General features: G+C 44.2%; 2 protein-coding genes across 3 annotated transcripts in view; both read left to right on the forward strand.

The window, feature by feature from the left end:
• UROC1 (urocanate hydratase 1) overlaps nt 1-2,952 on the forward strand; it is a 39,277-nt gene extending 36,325 nt beyond the window's left edge. For both annotated transcript variants that reach the window (XM_014872112.2, XM_088171434.1), the window contains exons 21-22: nt 2,029-2,128; nt 2,710-2,952. In XM_014872112.2, the coding sequence (XP_014727598.2) occupies nt 2,029-2,128; nt 2,710-2,850 (241 nt within the window). In that variant the 3' untranslated portion in view covers nt 2,851-2,952. The remainder of the gene's footprint in view (nt 1-2,028; nt 2,129-2,709) is intronic.
• Nucleotides 2,953-6,402: 3,450 nt separating this feature from the next.
• On the forward strand, nt 6,403-18,002 carry ZXDC (ZXD family zinc finger C). The gene is made up of 10 exons (XM_014871402.2): nt 6,403-7,456; nt 7,951-8,103; nt 9,007-9,085; nt 9,211-9,341; nt 9,929-10,099; nt 10,645-11,330; nt 12,034-12,118; nt 13,944-14,116; nt 14,903-15,004; nt 15,826-18,002. Exons 1-10 carry the CDS (start codon nt 6,418-6,420, stop codon nt 15,910-15,912), a joined length of 2,706 nt encoding a protein of 901 aa, XP_014726888.2. The 5' UTR covers nt 6,403-6,417; the 3' UTR covers nt 15,913-18,002.
• The last annotated feature ends 293 nt before the right edge of the window (nt 18,003-18,295 follow it).

Raw genomic sequence — 18,295 nt, forward strand, 5'->3', positions numbered from 1 at the left:
ATTTAAATTTACCAAGTGCAAATAGATCAGATGCTCCTTGTTCATGCCCAAGCTTCAAAGGTTGCTCTTTGGGAGACTGTGGACAGAGGGAATTTTTGCCACTGAAGAAACATCATATTCCTATATGGAATATCATTATAAAACACTGGTCCAGAGGTCTGAGTTTCTGTGGCTTTGAACTCTGACAGTTAAGAGTATTGCTCTATTCTTTGGTCTCTGTACTCAGGAGCAGCAGAGTATGGTGGAGTAACTGGCCTGGCACAATTGCAGTTGTTGTCAGCCAGTCTGGTCTCCTCTTTTGGAGAGGACAGTGACAACATGAGCTATTAAAAAAGTAGAATTTGTAAGAAATGCAGATGCTTGGCTTTTTGTATTCATCCCCAGATGAGACTAAGAGCAGAATTAGTGAAAGACTTCCCACAGTAAAAATATCCTGGGAATTAAATTCCAGGCTGAAAAGAGTTAACAGTGTCAATCAAAAAGAATAATTTTATTTTGAAGAGTCAAATCTTACAGTATTCAAACATCTCAGTTGAAAACATGACTTTGTTTCAAATTTTCCAGTTAAAAAACCTAATTCACTCAGTGATGCTCTGCTGTGAGAACTGCCACTTTCAAGAAAACTGTGCCTTTCAACAGAAAATGCATTTGTAATAGTGCCATATCTGATAATGGAGAAGTGGAATTCAGAGAATGGTAGTGTGATGATGGTGAGATCTGGAGCCCTGAATTCCTTGCTGAGCTCTGTGACAGGGTCCTACTCAACACACAGGGACTGTATGTAAGTAGTAGAAAAGCAATTAGCATCACATGAGTAACAACATTCCATTGAAACTGAGAAAAGGTGAGTTCTAGTTTCAGGAAGTAGATCTCAGGTCTGCGAGGCTCTAGTTTGGCCTCAATTCCCTGCTTCCTCAGAAGCTCAAGTTACTGCTAGAAAATGCACATTAAGAAGCAATTCCTTCCTGGACTGGAAGACTCTCAACCCCTATCTGATTAATGGACATGTCTGATGTTGTTCTATGTAAATTTCGTAAACTTATATCAACTATAAAATTCAGAGGACAAAATCCTGCCTCCAGGGATTTCCACTAGTCTCTCATATCATGTATTGTTGTATGGTATGTCCCTCAGGTATTGCTGATGCTGAGCTCTAATGCCAGAACTCTCTCAGATTTACAGCAAGATTAATCTCCCAGCTGCATCCACCACTACTCACCATATGCCACAGAATGGGAACTCAAGCAGGCCAGATTCTGAAGTCAGACAAGATGTTTTGCTCTACGTGTTTTCCCTGTCCTTTAAAACCAGACTGTTATTTCTCCCAAGAATAATCTGTTCATTTTAACATATTTCTGTTCTTCTTCTGCCAATAAGTCTGCTTCCTGAAAAGTTGGCACTGATGTCTTTAAACATCTCTGTATCTCATACGAAATGAATGACTGTTTTGGAAATGACTGAGGCAGATGTGCATTAAGTGGTGGTTAACACTTTTTTAATAAAATGCTTATGCTCTGTCATTTGTCCCAAGAGAACATAAATAGATCCATCTGCCTGCTGCTGTAAATACACTGTCACTCTCCTGGTCCTGGCTAGATGGCAGCTGTAGTGTAGCAAACATGAGGAGCTTAACCTTTAAAAACACCCTGAGACAGGTAAATCTCTGGCCCATCAGACCTGTTAACCTCTCTCCACCTGTTTTTAGAGCCAGTACACAGAGAAGGACTCGGGACATACAGAACAAGCCTAATTTTTGGTATCCCTGCTTGGAGCAGATCCTGCCTGCTAGCTGGGCATTACAAGGAAGGTGGGGTGGGCTTGCTGCAGGTCAGGAAATCAGGCCTTTGCCTGTGAAACACTCTTTTTTCTTTTTTCATAAGTATAAAACATCACTGGTAGTCTCTTATTCACAATAATTTCTATATTCTCATCCTTCTTCTTGCAGTACAACTGAACAAATTAATTCCTGTAAATTTTGTAGTAGTGGTTTGAATTATTTTTATTTCATTCTCTTACATTTTCTTTTAGGGGTGAAGTGATCAATGGGGGATTTGGCCTGGTTTTGGACGGGTCCAAGGAAGCTGAAGAACGAGCTAAGATGATGCTCAGCTGGGATGTTTCCAATGGAGTAAGCAAAACTAATATAAGTATACTTTAATATTATTGTTTTATCTGGGGAATCTTGCTTGTACACAAATCAAAACACAGAGTTTTGCTGATGGAAAAGGGGTTAATAATTTCTCTAGCTGTCAGTAGAATTTCATCCTTACATGCTGGCAGAGAATTTGGCCCCTTTATTTTGTAAATGCATTTCAAATGCATTGAAGTGACATTTTCCTTTTAAAATATTTATCCCACTACAAAAGCACTGACTGCTTAAATGATTCTGTTATCTAAAGCTAGTTTTACAGAGCTGGGATGAATTATTTTTGGGAGGGAATTTAGTAAGTTTATAAGGTACCTGGCTCTGCCAGTGTTTATCTGTCCAATGTTATGCATGGAAAAGTACCATGTCTACCCAAATACTACTCTTAAAATGAAGTATTACAAAAATAACTTGCAAAATCAGAAGGGAACCCAAAAACTGGCAGAGGGTTGAAAGATTTATTGTCACGAGTCGGGTGCCAGTGTTTGCACAAATATGGTGCAAGGTGGGTGTGGCAAGAGAAATGTCTGATTTTTACATCCCTTCATTCTGGTGCCTGACAGGTCGCCAGGCGCTGCTGGTCGGGAAATGCCTTTGCTTATGAAACCATCTGCCAAGCAATGAAGGAAAATGGCACACTGAGGGTGACTCTCCCTCACAAGGTGCTGGATGAGAACATCTTGGAGCAAGCTGTGAAGCAGTAGTGGTACCTCAAGTGCAATGTTACTCTTGCAGATATATTTGAAGTTGCTTCCTTGGTATCCTGTTTTGCTCTCTGGCCAAATGATAAAAGCCTTGCAAATGTCTGTGCCATGTGAGTTCTTTTTTTCCTCTCTAACTTATTAATGGGGCAAATCTGTTTGTGACAAGTCCACCAGGAGCAGTCTTTTCACCAACATATTTGGAACAATGTTTGCAATAAGGAACTGTTCATGAGAGGAAAGGAATGGGAATTTTCTCCCTGAAAATTAAATGGGAAAAAATCCCTCAACAACAAAACAGTCACTCCTGATAATATATAAATTAATGTGTGTACAAAAGTAATTTTTAGCTGTCCTGTCTCATGCTAAGCATGGCCCTTGCACAGCACACAGGCTTTATTCTGACATGAACACAGCAGCAGCAGTCCCTTCCCCCTGTGGACTTGCTCTGGAATGTCACTCCATCTCCTGGCATCTCCTCTTGGCATGGAAAGGGGTGTCACACACATAAACCTGCCTGTGCTGCTGCAGACGGGACGTGATGAGCTGCAGTCTCAGGACAGCACACAGTCCTCAGGACTGTGAAACTCGACCCCTGCTAGAGCCCACGGTACCCACAGGTGAGAGCTCTGCATTGCCTCTGCTGCTAAGAAAAGGGAAGTGTTTATTTTGAATCACAAATGAGTTCTTTACTCTGTTCACGCACTGTGTCTGTCTCCAGATGAACAGTGAGAATCTGGCATCTGCTTGAAACTGAGCCTTCTGTGAAGTGCAATCTGCAGTTGATAGGAACTGCTTTACATTATGGAAAAAACCTGCCCACATTGCCAATTCATATGATTGAGATGGGAGTAGTTGTCAAGCAGATTTGACAGCCCTTGCTTTGACATATGTTATGCATTACCTTATTAATAATCACAGTGGACTAGGTCCAAAGCTAGGGTATTGGTATTGTGTGAAACCACTCTCATATTCATAGCCTAAAAGCACTGATGGTTCTTGCTTTGTCAAGAGGAACAACCAGAAAACACACTGGCTTTTCTTGTACCAAGGAATGTAGAGCTGTTCCATAGCCTCATCTTAATTCTGAGTTGAAAATATACCACAGACATGACGCTGAAGAAATATTTATCACAAATTCTTCACCTTTATATTATTCAGTACTGGTCTATCTGCCAGCATGTTCACTTTTACATCTCAGGCATAAAGGGAACCTTATTTTTGTCCTAGAAGCCTTATTGCCCAGAGGACATAATCTTACCAGTATAGCCATGTTTAATGTCTCCCTGGGAGTTTATAACTCTGGACTGCCTGTGGGGACACACAGAACCCATATGTAGGAGTGCTGTAAAAAGCTACAAGTTGAAATTCAGATTATGAAGTCTATTAATGAGGCAGCATGAGTTAAGGCAATATGGGGTACAGAAAGGCAGTGAACTGGTGAGCAGTTGGTCTTATGTAAGACTATTCACTGGAGTTTATTTCAATGATGTAGTATGCAGTTATATGTATATTTTAAATCTACTTTGGTCTTTTAACTGCAAATCTCAAGCACTTAACAAATGTGAATGGATGGAGGTTTACAATAGCTTTGGGAGGGCACAGGGAAACACTTACCTGTTGCTGTGAGGGATGAAATAGCAGAGGCTTTCCAGCACACAGAAACCATAAACAACCCCAGTCCAAAGTTCCCTTTCTGAGCCCTGCTGGGCCTTGATTTATGTCCTCTACTTGCCTGCAGAGGAGCTGAGACTGTGAATAGGCTATTGTTGTGGGGGGGTGCCGATGTCATTTTTAGGCAGCTGACCTCACTGCTGGACAAAGCCAGTACAGGGAGAAGAGTTTTAAACCCATCCATCTACAGGCATTGCATCAGATCTGATCTGAGCAGGGGCTGTACAAGCAGTGAATTTCTCAGTGCAGTGAAATCTCAACTTGCCAGGCTGATCCATCCTATGAATCTTAGCACCTGAACTCTCTCCTAAAATGCATCACTTATCCTGACAACCTTGTGCATGGTTGCAGATAGAGGCAAGAGCTTGGTGGCACGTTTTATATCATTCAACCAGGAATGCACCTTTGTGTTCAGCAATAAATTCGGGTGCAGACCTATGTTTTCCTAGGAACATGAAGGAAGGTACTGCAAAGACCTCCATAGGGAGATTGGGATGGCTGGGACCACCAAGGACAAGGAAGACATACACCCAGTGGAGCTCTAGGTGTACCCAGAGTCCAGCTTCCCTGCAGCTGAGTGTGCCTGGCCAGAGTTCACACCCCGGCTGTAGGTTTGATGCTCAGAAAGAAGAAATAATCTGAGCAGGAGAAGGATCACAGCACCATCTGCTGGGACAGCTCTCCAGTCCCACGGCAGCAGGGAACTGCTAAATTTCCATAGTAAATACAGGATAATTTTACCTTTTCCCTAAAGTGCTGGAGAACCCTAAGACAGCTGAACATTCTTCCAGAGAAAGCCTTAGTCAAGAATGAATGAATGAATGAATAAATAAATAAATAAATAGCATTAGCTGAATTTGTAGGATTTTTTTCTTGGTGCTGGTCTACCTTGGGTGATGCTGTGCCATGGTCATGCTTGAACAGTGACTTTACATTGCCCAGGGTTGGCTCGTCGTGCTGTTTCTATATTTCCACTCATGGTACACAGGGTCTTTTGCTAAAGTATTTTCCTCTCTCAGCTCTCTGAGCATGGCTGCACACTTAGCATTGCTCCTGCACAGCACAGCCAGGGACACAATCCTCCCCTCCACTTGTGAGGCCACGTCTGGGGTGTTGTGTCCAGTTCTGGGCTCCTCAGTATGAGAAGGACATGTAGCTAGAGGAGAGGGTTCTGTGAAGGGCCACAAAGGTGAGTTGGGGTCTGAACACCTCTCCAATGAGGAGAGACTGGGGGAGATGGGCTTGTTTATTCTACAGAAGAGAGAGGGGATCTCATGAGTGTATGTAAGCATCTCAAAGTTAGGTGTCAAGTTTTGGATGAGGATGGTGCCAGAGTCTTCTCAGTGGTGCCCAGCAACAAGATGAGGAGCAATGGCCATAAACTAAAACACAAGACATTTCACCTCCCCATGAGGAAGAACTTCTTTACATTGAGGTTGGCTGAGCACTGGAACAGCTGGTGGAACAGCTGCCCAGGAAGGGCGTGGAGTCTCTCTGGAGCCATTCAAACCCCACCTGGACGTGTTCCTGTGTCACCTGCTCGGTGTCACCATGCCTTGGCCGGGGCGTTGGACTGGGTTATCTCCAGAGGTCTCTTCCAACCTTAATTCTTCTGGGACTCTTCCTGGCCATTAGCAAGGACATCAGCACCATTCTCAGGACCTGAGATGACTCCAGCAGTGCCACGCTGGATGTCGCATGAGCCGCTCCCCGCTGTGCCATTCCCTGCTCCGGGGCAGCCCCGCTCCGTCCCATCCGCTGCTCCGCTCTCCGGGTTTCCCCGGCGCCGCGCGCGCCGCGCCCGCTCCGCGGTTCCGCGCTCCGCGTTTCCGCTGCGGCCCGCGCCGGCCCCGCCCCGCGGCTCCGGTTTCAGGCGCTGCTACAGGGACCCCCAAGATGGAAACGCAGGGGCTGCCGGCCGCGGAGGCGGCCCGGGCCCGGCCCGCCGCGCAACATGGCGGCCCCGCCGCGCCGCCGCCGCCCGGCTGGGACCCGCCGCCCGCCGCCGCCGCCCCCTCCCCCGCCGGCAGCACCGCCGCGCCGGGCCTCTACGTGAGCTTCCCGGTGCTGCTGGTGGAGGAGAAGCCGGAGCCCGGCGCCAGCCCGGCGCCCAGCGCGCCGCCGGCGGGGCCCGCGCCCGACAGCGACGGGCTCCTGCTCGTTTTCAACGTGGTGCGCGGCGCGGCCGAGCCCGGCGCGGGCGGCGGCGAAGCCGGGCGAGCCCAGCCCGGCCAGCCGCCCGCCGAGCCGCCGGAGGAGGCCCCCGGCTCGGCCCCGCCGCCGCCGCCGCCGCCTCCTCCTCCCCCGCCGCCAGCACCGCTGCCCCCCGCGGGCGGCGATGGCGGCGGGGCGGAGGACGGCGCCTTCTCGGGGACCATCACCATCAACAACCAGAGCCTGCTGGTGCGCATCGAGAACGGCGTCCTGACGCTGGGACCCGGCGCCGAGCAGCCCGCGGGCACCGCGCCCCCCGCCGCCGCCAGCCCCGCCGGGCCGCCGGGCGGGCCGCGCCCGCGCTCGCCGCCGGCCTTCCCCTGCCCGGAGCCGCGCTGCGGAGAGGCCTTTCCCCGCAAGCAGCAGCTGCGGCTGCACCGGCTCTCGGCGCACGGCGGCGGCGAGGACGGGCGGGGCGCGGCGGCGCGGCCCTTCGGCTGCCCCGTGCCGGGCTGCGCCTGGTCCTTCGCCACGGCCTACAAGCTGCGGCGGCACCTGCACTCGCACGACAAGCTGCGGCCCTTCGTCTGCGCGGCGCCGGGCTGCGCCAAGCGCTTCACCACCGTGTACAACCTGCGGGCGCACAGCCGCGCCCACGAGCAGGAGGCGGCGCACAAGTGCGAGGCGTGCGGGCAGCGCTTCCCCAGCGCCGCCCGCCTCGCCGCCCACCGCCGCCGCAGCCACCTGGAGCCCGAGCGGCCCTACCGCTGCGACTTCCCCGGTAAGCCGCCTCTGGGGCTGGGCTCCCTTCCCTCCCCTTCCAGGAGCTGCGATCCCTGCCCTGAGGCCGTGCGGCGCTCGGCTCGATTCTTCTGCCACCCTGCTTCTCCTTCCCCTCCGTGGTACCCCAGAGTGTCCAGGAAGGTTCTCCTCCGGGCCACCTCGGTTACCAAGAGGAAAAGTTTGGGAGCTGGAGGATGCTGTGCCTTTCCTCCCGTGACTTTGTGTTTGTACAGTGAAATACCGCAAGACACGGCGCCAGCGTTCAATGGGTGCGCCTTAACCCAGGCTATACTTGTTTGCCCACCTTGGCAAAACAATTGTAATTCCTGGGAATAATGTTTAGGATTTCACTGTTTTGGTTTTTTCTCTTTCCCCCCGATGTAATATCCTGGAAAACAATCATGGAAGTACTTCGCTAAAAGCTGGGAGGGAGATAAGAGTGCAGTTTTCGTACTGAGTCAAGCAAATGTGCTGTTTCCCTTTTCTCCCCAGGCTGTGAGCGAACGTTTATCACAGTGAGTGCATTATTCTCCCACAATCGAGCCCATTTCAGAGAGCAAGAGCAGTTCTCCTGCTCATTCCCTGGCTGTAACAAGCAGTATGACAAGGCCTGCCGACTGAAAATCCACATGAGGAGTCACACAGGTATTCACAGGGATGACTTGTACACGGGGAGGTACATGGAGCATAGTATATGGAAAGTGGACTTCAGTGTGCTGGAAAAACTGCAAGTCAGGAAGGGTGACAGTTATTTGGAGTCAGTGAAAGCATTTGATTCTTGGCCTTCTGGGGATAGGAGTCCACTGAATCAAGCTGTCATATTGGAAGAGGTTAGGCATATGCAAAGCTGTGGCTTTTGTCATTGTGCATTCTGTCCAGAAAAAAACTATCCCAGCTCTGTTTCCAAGTTCATAGATGTTCAAAACGTTGTGTAAATGTTACTCTTGATACAAAGAAACAAGTAAAAAACTCTCAGAACATGTGGAATGTAGGTACCAAGGTTTGGACCAGCAAGAAGATAAATTTCATCTCTGGCAAGCACGCCCAACCAAGAACCACTGCAAAGCTGAAATACAGCCTTGTCATGTTACCGGTGTGTCCTCTACTGTCCTGTTTTTTTTCCTGGTTTCATGGTTTTACAGTTTTGAGGTTTTTTAAAGTGTCATTTGAAGTTCATAAGTGTGATGGAAACCGATCTGACATGCTTCACAGTTTTATAATCAAGACACAGTGAGAGATAATGAAAACAGGAAAAAACAGTTCAGTTGTGTTTCTGTTTTGAGTAATGCTGATATTGGCTATTGAAGCATCTTCAGGATATGAGGTGGATTGATAAATACCTGTGCTCTCTGATGCAATAGTGGAGTTAAAGAAAGCCCAGATTGTGGGAGGGGGAAGAGACATGGCAGTACTCTCTAGTGCATTGCAGGAGAGGCTGGTTGAGTTGTCTTGTCTTAAATTAATTCATCTCTAGCAGGTTTTAATATTTTCTCGTAGCAGTATGGGTTTTTGTATTAGACTGTTAATGTAACATTTTTTTTATTCAAGGTGAAAGACCTTTTATTTGTGACTTTGAAGGCTGTGGCTGGTCTTTTACCAGTATGTCCAAGCTTTTGAGGCATAAAAGGTAAAGGAAGCTTTTTCTGATTATACTGTCCTAAGCAACTGGCTGTTTGCTTCTCTTTATTTCTCTTCCAGTACCTAAGCAGTACTGGATTTAATCATGCCAATGACAATTTCCTTCCCTTGTAGGAAACATGAAGATGACAGGAGATTCATGTGCCCAGTAGAAGGCTGTGGGAAGTCCTTCACCAGAGCAGAACACTTGAAAGGTCACAGCATAACTCACCTTGGTACAAAACCATTTGAGTGTCCAGTAGAAGGTATTGCTCCACTCGTGTATGTGTTTCCTTGTAACTGGTGTGTATTTTGGTCTAAAGGTTATGTGTGCTTGGTACAGGACTGGAACAATTTAGAGTGAGTCTTCAACAGGGTTTGAAGACGTAAAACTAAACTGAAGACTTGAACAAGTGATCATTCCCAGAGTTAGGAATGACAGAGCAAACTGTTTCATATTGTATCTTGACCACCCTCACCACTTCAGTGGAACTCCAGAAGCAAAGATTTTTGGGTGTGATCTGGATTATTCAGATTTTTAAAGTAAAGTATCTCTACTTGATGATTGTTTCTCCTTTTTATGGTGTTTCCAGCAGTTGTCATGAAGATTTTCAGATGCCATAGTGTGAAAAGGCTGTGCTTTACAATGAATGACTTAAGTTTTGTGTTGTCAGAAACAGGTTGTTAAACTGTCCTACCCTCTGACAGGTTTACTTTCTTATGGTTCCTCTGAGTGTATGCACAGGTGCTGCAGAATAGCAAGTAGAGGGCACTCTGATTTGTTAAGGCATTAGATATGAACATTAAGCTTCATTAAATTTGAAACTACAAAGCCTTATATATCTTCTTTCAGGCTGTTGTGCAAAATTTTCAGCACGAAGTAGTCTGTATATTCACTCCAAAAAACATCTTCAGGATGTGGACTCATTAAAGACTCGGTGCCCTGTTTCCAGCTGTAATAAACTGTTCACTTCCAAACACAGCATGAAGGCGCACATGGTCAAGCAGCATAACTTCAGCCCAGGTAAAGGGTTTGTCTCTGGCTATCAGAAGGTGCAGTGGAAAAATTAAGTGTTCTATTAAGGAAAATGTGTAATTACTGATGTTGAAATCTGAGTTCCATAGATGTGAATGACAGACTGAGACTGAAGTTGGTTTCACCCTCCTCTAAAATTTTCGGTGAGATCTCTGAGTATCGGAAAGTGATCCTTGAGCTTGACCTCTGAAATTGTGAGAAATGGCAGCATTTTTCAGTGAAGAAGAGCTTGTCCTTTTCCATGCCATCTGTAAAATATGAACAAGGACTAAAAGGATTTCTCTTTTCACCCCTTTCACTCCTCTACAACCTGCACTTAGCCTGCACTGCCTTAATGTTGTTTTTTGGCAAGTGCTTTTGTAACTCACACTTCTCAGTAAAGGAATGAACTTATTTCAATAGGTTGCTTTTCCTTAAATCTGCTTTCAGTGTTTTAGTAGCCTGAGAATATAGAATTTTATAGAATTTTAAGCTTCCTTTTCTTCCTGTTGTCTGTGGAAGCCCTGTCTTATAACCAAACCCTTCTCTTCCAGATCTCCTAACCCAGCTGGAAGCAACCAGCTCCCTCACCCCCAGCAGTGAACTCACTAGTCCAGGGCAGAGTGATCTCAGCAACATCGACCTCGTATCCCTGTTTTCCAATGTTTCCAATAACAATTCTGGAATTACAACAGACATGGCGCTGGTGAACTCTGGAATTGTCACGATCGATGTTGCTTCCGTGGGCTCGACGCTCGGAGGGACCCTGCCTGTCAGTACCAATTCCCTAAGCCAGGCAGTTGATCCCTTGATCCTGGTGGCGAGCAGCGACATGCCCCACAGCCTGGACAGTTCTCTCCTGCTGGGAACCAGTGCAACGGTTCTACAGCAAAGCACTTTAAATCTGGATGATGTACAGACTGTCAATGCCGAAGCCTTGGGTTCGCTGGCATCTCTGTCAGTGAGGAATTCCAGTCAGGATGTGCACGGGTTGACATCCAGCAATAATTTAACAATAGACACAGCCACTTTGACTCCTTCCAGCAGCCTCGGCAGCACCAATGTGCCTGAGTTACTGACACCAGTTAAAGCTGAACGGAATTTGCTTCCCATCTCAGATGTGGTTGGTCAGCAGGAGGGCAGTAAAGTAGTGACACAGTTTGTGTTCTCCAACCCTCCAGGGAGTTACAGTGCACAGAAGGAAATGGATCTTGGCGCAGTGACTGGCAGCTCATTTTTGGTATGGAGTAACTAGGAGTATTCACCCCTAGATGAGACAGCCTGACTTTGGGGATACCCCTGGCTGCTCACACCTTATAGGGACACCTTTCAGATTTTGCAGATCATGCATTTTGGCTCTCTTTTGATGAAAGATGTAGAACGATGTGTTGGGTAGTGTGCTTTCACAGGTAGGTTCAGTGTGCTGACAAGTTCTAAGAAATGCTGAAATTGTGGTGGGGACAGTTCAGGAAGAACTTTCTAAAGAAGTAGCCATCCATCTTAAATGGAATTTGCAAGAACACCCAAGAATAAGTGTTACAAGTGTTACTTGTTCCTTTCACTCCAGGGAAGGATTTGGGCTGTAACAGTAACTGCAGCATTTTCATCCCAGCCCTCATTCCTCTTTAAGTACATATCCCTTTCTGCTTCACTGTGTTATTGCAGACTTAACTTTTTGTTTACATTACAAACTAAATGTTTACACTCGTAAAATCTGAACACTTAAAAATGTGGAGCTAACTTCTTCTTGTGTTGAACTCCAGAAGTTGATTAGATACAGGGAATTCGTTGAAACTCTAATCAGAAGGTCAGGGAAACTAGAATTCAGTGTTTGCAGTATAGAAGATAACTGTGTGTGAGAATTTACTCGTCTGTGTTCATTGTCTTGTTTTGTTCTTATTTCCAAAAACCTTGCATCTCTGGGCATTTTTTTTTTAAACTAGGAGAGTTGTGGGTCTGCAAGAACAGACTACAGAGCCATTCAGCTGGCCAAGAAAAAGAAACAAAAAGGGAATGGCAGCAGCACAGGTGAGAAGCCATTAATTCTGTTAAATTTACTAAATAAAAATATTTAGCAATTTTGGCAGTGCAGTGGGAGCAGGTTTCTGAGTAACATTCTTAAATGTCCTATACTGTTTATTGATAGTTAAAATAATTATGCATGTAGTGTACCATCTGTTTCTCAGGATAATCACATTCTGTGAAATATCAGATTCACAGGAAGTTTACAAAGAAAGCTGTGTCCTATGTTTCATGATTATTAACAAAACACTAACTGTCCATCTTTTCATCTGCTGCTTATTTTCTTATCAAAACAAAAAATAATATCACTGTACTTTCTGTTGTTTATGCTTTTGGTCGTATCTAGGGGCTTTTTTTTCTCAGTACAGACATTGGAAATATCAGCTAGAGTTTGCTTCTGTGTTTCACTTAGTGTTAAGGAATTTATTTTTTTATTATCTGTGTATACTCAAACCTCTCTCTTATACTTTAGCCCTGTGGGGAGTTCTTGTGCAGGGCGAGTTTAGGTCATGATTCCAGCTGTGTCCTCTTAGTTTGACTCAAAGCCATATGATGTAAATAATAACCATTCCTTTTTCAGATCAAATGTGGTCCATGCTTCACTGGACTTGAACGAGCTCAGGTGTTTGAGTTGTGTCTGCCTTTGGGGCTGGGGTGGAATAGCATATGTTTATGATGTATCAATGCAAACATATATCATAAATATACAGTGAGTTTAGTGTTGCTTTGCTGTCTTGCAGACATTCCTCTTCTGAAAATCAAGGCAATAGTTTTTGAGGCGAGTTAAGAGACTAGTTCTGGTGTGAGAACTGTTTTGTTAGAACTGTTTGTGCATTTGTAAAATGCATATGTGCATACATTCTGTCTGGTTCAGCAAATCATTACCTGGAAGGATAAGTGCTTTATGAAGCTGGTTCTGAAGGGCCTTGTGTCATCAAACACGTGCATGTATCATCAAACATGTGTTTTGGACGTTAGTTTAAAAAATATGATTGTACTTTGCACGACTCCTAAGATGACCTCAGAAAATTCCTGTTTCTGTTCCTGTTCAAGACTCTCAATAGTCGACTTTTCACCAGCTGTTGCCTTAATGGTATGCTGTGCTTCTCAAAGTGGTCTAGAGAGTCTTATATTTCTGATTGGTTTAACTAGATTGAATGAATACTGTAGAGGGAAGTTCAGTGTTTATATATAGGTTATCCAAGCCCTTCATTTATTACAGATTTAAAAAAAAAATCCAAACAAAAACCTGAAGAGCTGACAGGACTGTATTCTTACATTTGTTTTGATTAGGGTTTTGGTTTCCAGCTTGTGATAAAGCAGCTAGTTCCTCCTGCTTTACACTGAAAAAAGCTTAAGGTTGTGATAGGTGTACTTGTGTAGCCTGTTCTACCTAGTAGTCCCTGAAATCTTCCTGTAAATCATGATCTTCACTATGCCCTTTTACAATTTAGAAAGGTCACGTGCATGACTTCTTAGGAAGTAAGTTGCAAAATGAAAAATAGAAAATGCAATCCTACTTCCTAATTCCTTTCTGTAATACCACAAATAAGCTTATATTTCTGTGCTACCACAAGGAAGGACTCTTAAGCTTAGCAGCTTGTGATTTTTTTCAATGGTGTTCAGGTAAAAGGTGCTCAGTCAGCAGCTGGAGTTCACCAGAGCTGAGTGCTCTCTGGCCTTTTAGCAGTTGTCAGATGGTGCTTGATTATGTTGCACTGTTGTGGGCATTTGCTGAGTGGTATAAACAGCTGCAAAAAGTTGAAAAATACTAGCAGGAAACTGGTAAATTATTCCTCACCATCTAAATATTAAAATTGCTTTCTTTTAGGGGCATCTGGCTCTGGTCAGAGAAAAAGCAAAGGTGGTAAAGTAAGCCCTACCAACTTTTCTTCATCTACTCCTGGCAGTCGACTGGGTAGTAACATAGTTCTGCCAAATGGAGGGCTGACAATAAGGGACCCTGCCACTGGAGCCCAGTATGTGCAAATTCAGCTTCTTCAGGTAAGAGCTGAGGAAAAAAAAACATACTCAGCTTCTCTGTTATCCAGACTTGCATTTATGGAAGAATTTGAGTGTTTGTGCAGGTACTACTGCCCCTGGAAGGGGTCTTGAGCTCTGCAGTATTGTTACATTATTCCATCTCTTATTTACAAAGTAAATGAGTGGATATGAAAATGTTCCTGCAAAAAGAAGTTTCAGCCTAAACTGTTCTTTCTCTTACCCGTTGAAATAAGGCTTAAAATTAAAAAAAAAAAAAAAAAAAAGCAAAACAGCCTAATAATTGGTGGGGAGTGATTAATGGAGCATGACAGGTAATACATTTTTTGCCAAGTGTATCTGTATAAGATTCAGAGAAAGGGTAAGTTCCTTCTCCTTTATTCCTAACAACTCTGGTGTGGAGATCCCTATGGGCAGAGTTCTCCATGGATCTGTTTTTTGATGAGCGTACACGTTTTTAACTTCCATGTTAAGTATCAGCTTCATGAAAACATGATGAAACTTGTTGCATGTTTCTGAGTGTTAGATTTGCTGAAAAAGGAACCATTCCTTCCTGTTCAGATCTTGCCAAAGTTCCAAGTTGATGAGGACAGCATAATACATTATTCACTGAGCTAGGTTCAGATTTAAGTTGTAGTTTGCTTTCCACATCTTTGTGGAGCTAGGCCTTACTAGTACAGTGCAGTGGCTTTATCAGATATTTTAAGATTGTGAGACTGAGTGAAATTTGCCATATTGTGCTGAGATATCTGGAGGTTGTGTAATTTCATCATGTTTCTGCATTCACAGGATGATTCCCCAGGAGAGGGAGATCTTCCCTTTCAGCTGAGCTCTCAGTCTTCCTCGTCACATTCTCAGCTCACAGTGGATTTACCTGTTCACATACTTCAGGTACAGCATGTCAAGCCACTGAGTTTTATTGCCTGCCTTGCAGGTAAAGACGGTTTACTGTGAGCACTCTCATGTTCTGCCTGATGAAAATACCTTGTTTTCCATTGGGAGTTGAATTCCATTCACAAGGAATAGTAAGCAGAGAGCTTCACTGCACAATTTAGTTTGTGTCTGTTACCGACCTTTGACCCATCAGAAGTGGTTGTTTTTTTCCCTCTGTTACTGAGTAATGAATACCTAAATGTTACTCATTTTTTCTGAAATACCCCACCCTTGTTTTCCTGATCACATCCTGCAGATACTAGGTGGGTTGAGAAAGAGTATCAGAATTGGAATGCTGTAGGAAGGGGTGGGAAGTGGGAAATAAATCTTGAACCTAGATTTCAGAGTGGTGCCCTTATGGGAGTGTCAGTTATGTTTAAAAGCCTGGTTGGGGACATCATTTTTGATGAACTCTGCAATATATCTATTCCTGCCAAATGTGCTTCTCCTGGATAGAAAAGAAACCTTTTTTGTTGAGGAGGGGCACCTTCCCCAAAACCTAGAAGTACAAGAGGAGTGGGACTGTTGACCATGGTAGAGAGTTAATGGAGGAAAAAGTGATTTTAAATCTGTTTTTATTAGTAATGTTTATCTGAAGTGTCCATAGAAAAACTGGCAACACTGTTTGGGTGGATCCCTGAAATGGAAAAGCTTTGGGTTTCCTCTGAGCCATTCCAAGCATTTCTCTGGTGTTGGATAAATGCCAAGATAATCTTGCTGATAAGCACTGAAACCATCTAGAGGTGAAAGTATTTCATGCTGTCTGTTTGCTTTAACAGGAGCCACACAATTCCACTGAAGACGATGCAGGTTCTGATAACTCTCAGTTCACTGGAAGCACAATAAATTTACAGGATCTGGAATGATGATTACTAAGAACAGTTACTTGAAAACAAATTGGGCAATCATGACAGAGTGAGGTTACTGTGTGGGTCTTTTTCCAAGGAGAATATGAAAAGTAGGAGAACTGAAGTATGGTTGCACTCTTTGTGATTTCCTTAAGACAGTTGCAGCTGAAAGATTTTCTTTCAAAATGTAAATCCCACTTGATGTGCCTGTGTAAGATACCCTGTCTGCCTGGTGGTTGGGAGGCTGAGGCAGACTGCTGTACAGTGTTGTTTCAGGGAGAAGTACTTTATTACACTTCAAACTGAGGTAATATTTACTGTTTTCACAGGAAAGCAAGTATTCTACAGCTAACAAGTGCAAATTTATAATCCTGCCTACGACAGTTAAAACTTTCCTTTCATTGGTCTCCTGGAGCCAGTGGCATCAAGGAATTAAGAGCTAAATTTTGCAAGTGTTTACCACATACACAGAAAGAATTGTTTCGGCCCCTGTGTTTGGCAGAAAACCAGAATAAAGTGTCACATGTAACAAAATTAATGTTCTATGCCATGAAAATGAGATGCTCTAAAATCTTTGTTTTAGAAAACTAGATTCTAAATGTTAACTTAGCTGTGAATCAGTTTGTAGCTCATGTTGAGTTTCTCCCTTTCCTTGCTCCTGCATCCCAAATACTTTGCTGAATTCTTCCAGCAAAACTTGAAAAAGAAAACTGCAATAGAACTGTACTCACTGTAAGTGATTAGCTAAGAGTCCAACAGCATCTGAGAGAGGTTTGTTTTATCTTTGTGTTCCCTTTTTTGGGAGGAATGTTGACCGTCATGTAAATTAAAGCACCTTGATTTTTATCTCATCTATAAACCGCTGCCAAGTTACCTGTGAACTGGTCACTACCTTTTTATTTAGGGTTGTTTGATGTTTTTGTTTTGTTAATTGAACACTGTTAACGTGTGTTCTTTATTGCTATCCCAGAGTGTCACATGCACCTGGGGTTTCTGGCTGGTTTACAAAATATGCAGTTGTCAGAGTATTTTGTGAGGGGGAAACAGTTGTTGCCCAGGAAGATTTGCCCCTGAAAAACGGCAGTTTCTCTTGGGGGTGGGGGGAGAGGTTGTATGTACTCTACTTACCTGGATTGCAGACACCTAAATAATATAGGGTTGTATAGGGAAAAAAACCACCTTTGGTTATGTTTTAAGATAGTAATTTAAATGTTTCCTATGGTGATGTTCTGAATGCCTGTAAAAGTATGTATAGGAGTTTGATAAAAGGCTGTTTGTACTTTTTTTTTTATTCTCAGTGAGGTGTATGTATGCACGTATGTGTATTTTCTTTTTTTTTACAAAATAAGATATGTCACAGAGGAGAACGTTGTGATCTTTTTAATCTTGCACATATTTATTTATTTTACAGTTATACTGATGTTAAATTCACATGAGGTCGTTCAGAAATGCTTTTACTTCCTGTGCCTTTTGAACTATGTATGTGTCCATATAAATGCTTTTTGATTGCAGACTTGGGGAGGAAAAAAGCATACAGGTTACAATGAACTTCAGCTTCTGATTTGTAGGCAGTATTATATGTCTGGTTGAACCAGCTTTATTTTTCTATCTTTAGCCTAACTGAGCACTGAGGTCTCTCTGTTCCTCTCACTCTGAGTTTACAGCTTAAATCCAGGGAAAGTCTGAACCCTCTCAGGCTGGGTTTTCAAACCAGTTGGTAGCTGAGGTCCGCCTGGTGGCTGTGACTGCAGCATGGAGCCCACTCCTGAGAGGTGGAAAGATTGAGGAGGGATTGTGCTCAAGGGTCTTGCTCTCCCTGGAAGCTGAGAAACCTCGAGCTCCCAATGCCTGCATTATTCTGTTCTCAAGGACCATACCAGTTTGTAATCCATTAAAATGGCCAAGGAACACTCCATCTTTTTATGGGACTTGCAACCAAATCTTTCTACTTCTGAAAATGTACCTCACTCAGCTTTGTAAGTGAATGTAAAGTGTTAACCTCTTGAGGGTGGGAACTTGGATCACTTGGCTTGGGCTCCATTGCTGGCAATGGATACCTGAAGAACTGCTGGTGCAAAAAGGTTAATAAAGCTTTTTTTTTATGGTCACTTTGTCACTGGGTATTGTTTTTTGCATGGATGCATGTGACACAAAGTTAATTACTGGCAGCTTGATTTCTGCGGAGAGTTTGTGTTTTTCCTTCGTTTGCATCTTCTCCACTGTAGTGGGGTGAAGTCTATAATGGCTTTGGATTGGAGCATAGACCTTGCTTTTTATAGTCCTTCAGAAGACCTGTGATTATCATAAATTTCTATGAGGTACCTGGCTTAGTTGTGCCTTAACAAAGATGGTCACCTAGGACTGTTACAGATCTCACTGCTCAGGTTTGTATGGATAGTGC

This window comes from Sturnus vulgaris, chromosome 11, assembly GCF_052056855.1.
Source record: "Sturnus vulgaris isolate bStuVul1 chromosome 11, bStuVul1.hap1, whole genome shotgun sequence".
Lineage (NCBI taxonomy): Eukaryota > Metazoa > Chordata > Aves > Passeriformes > Sturnidae > Sturnus > Sturnus vulgaris.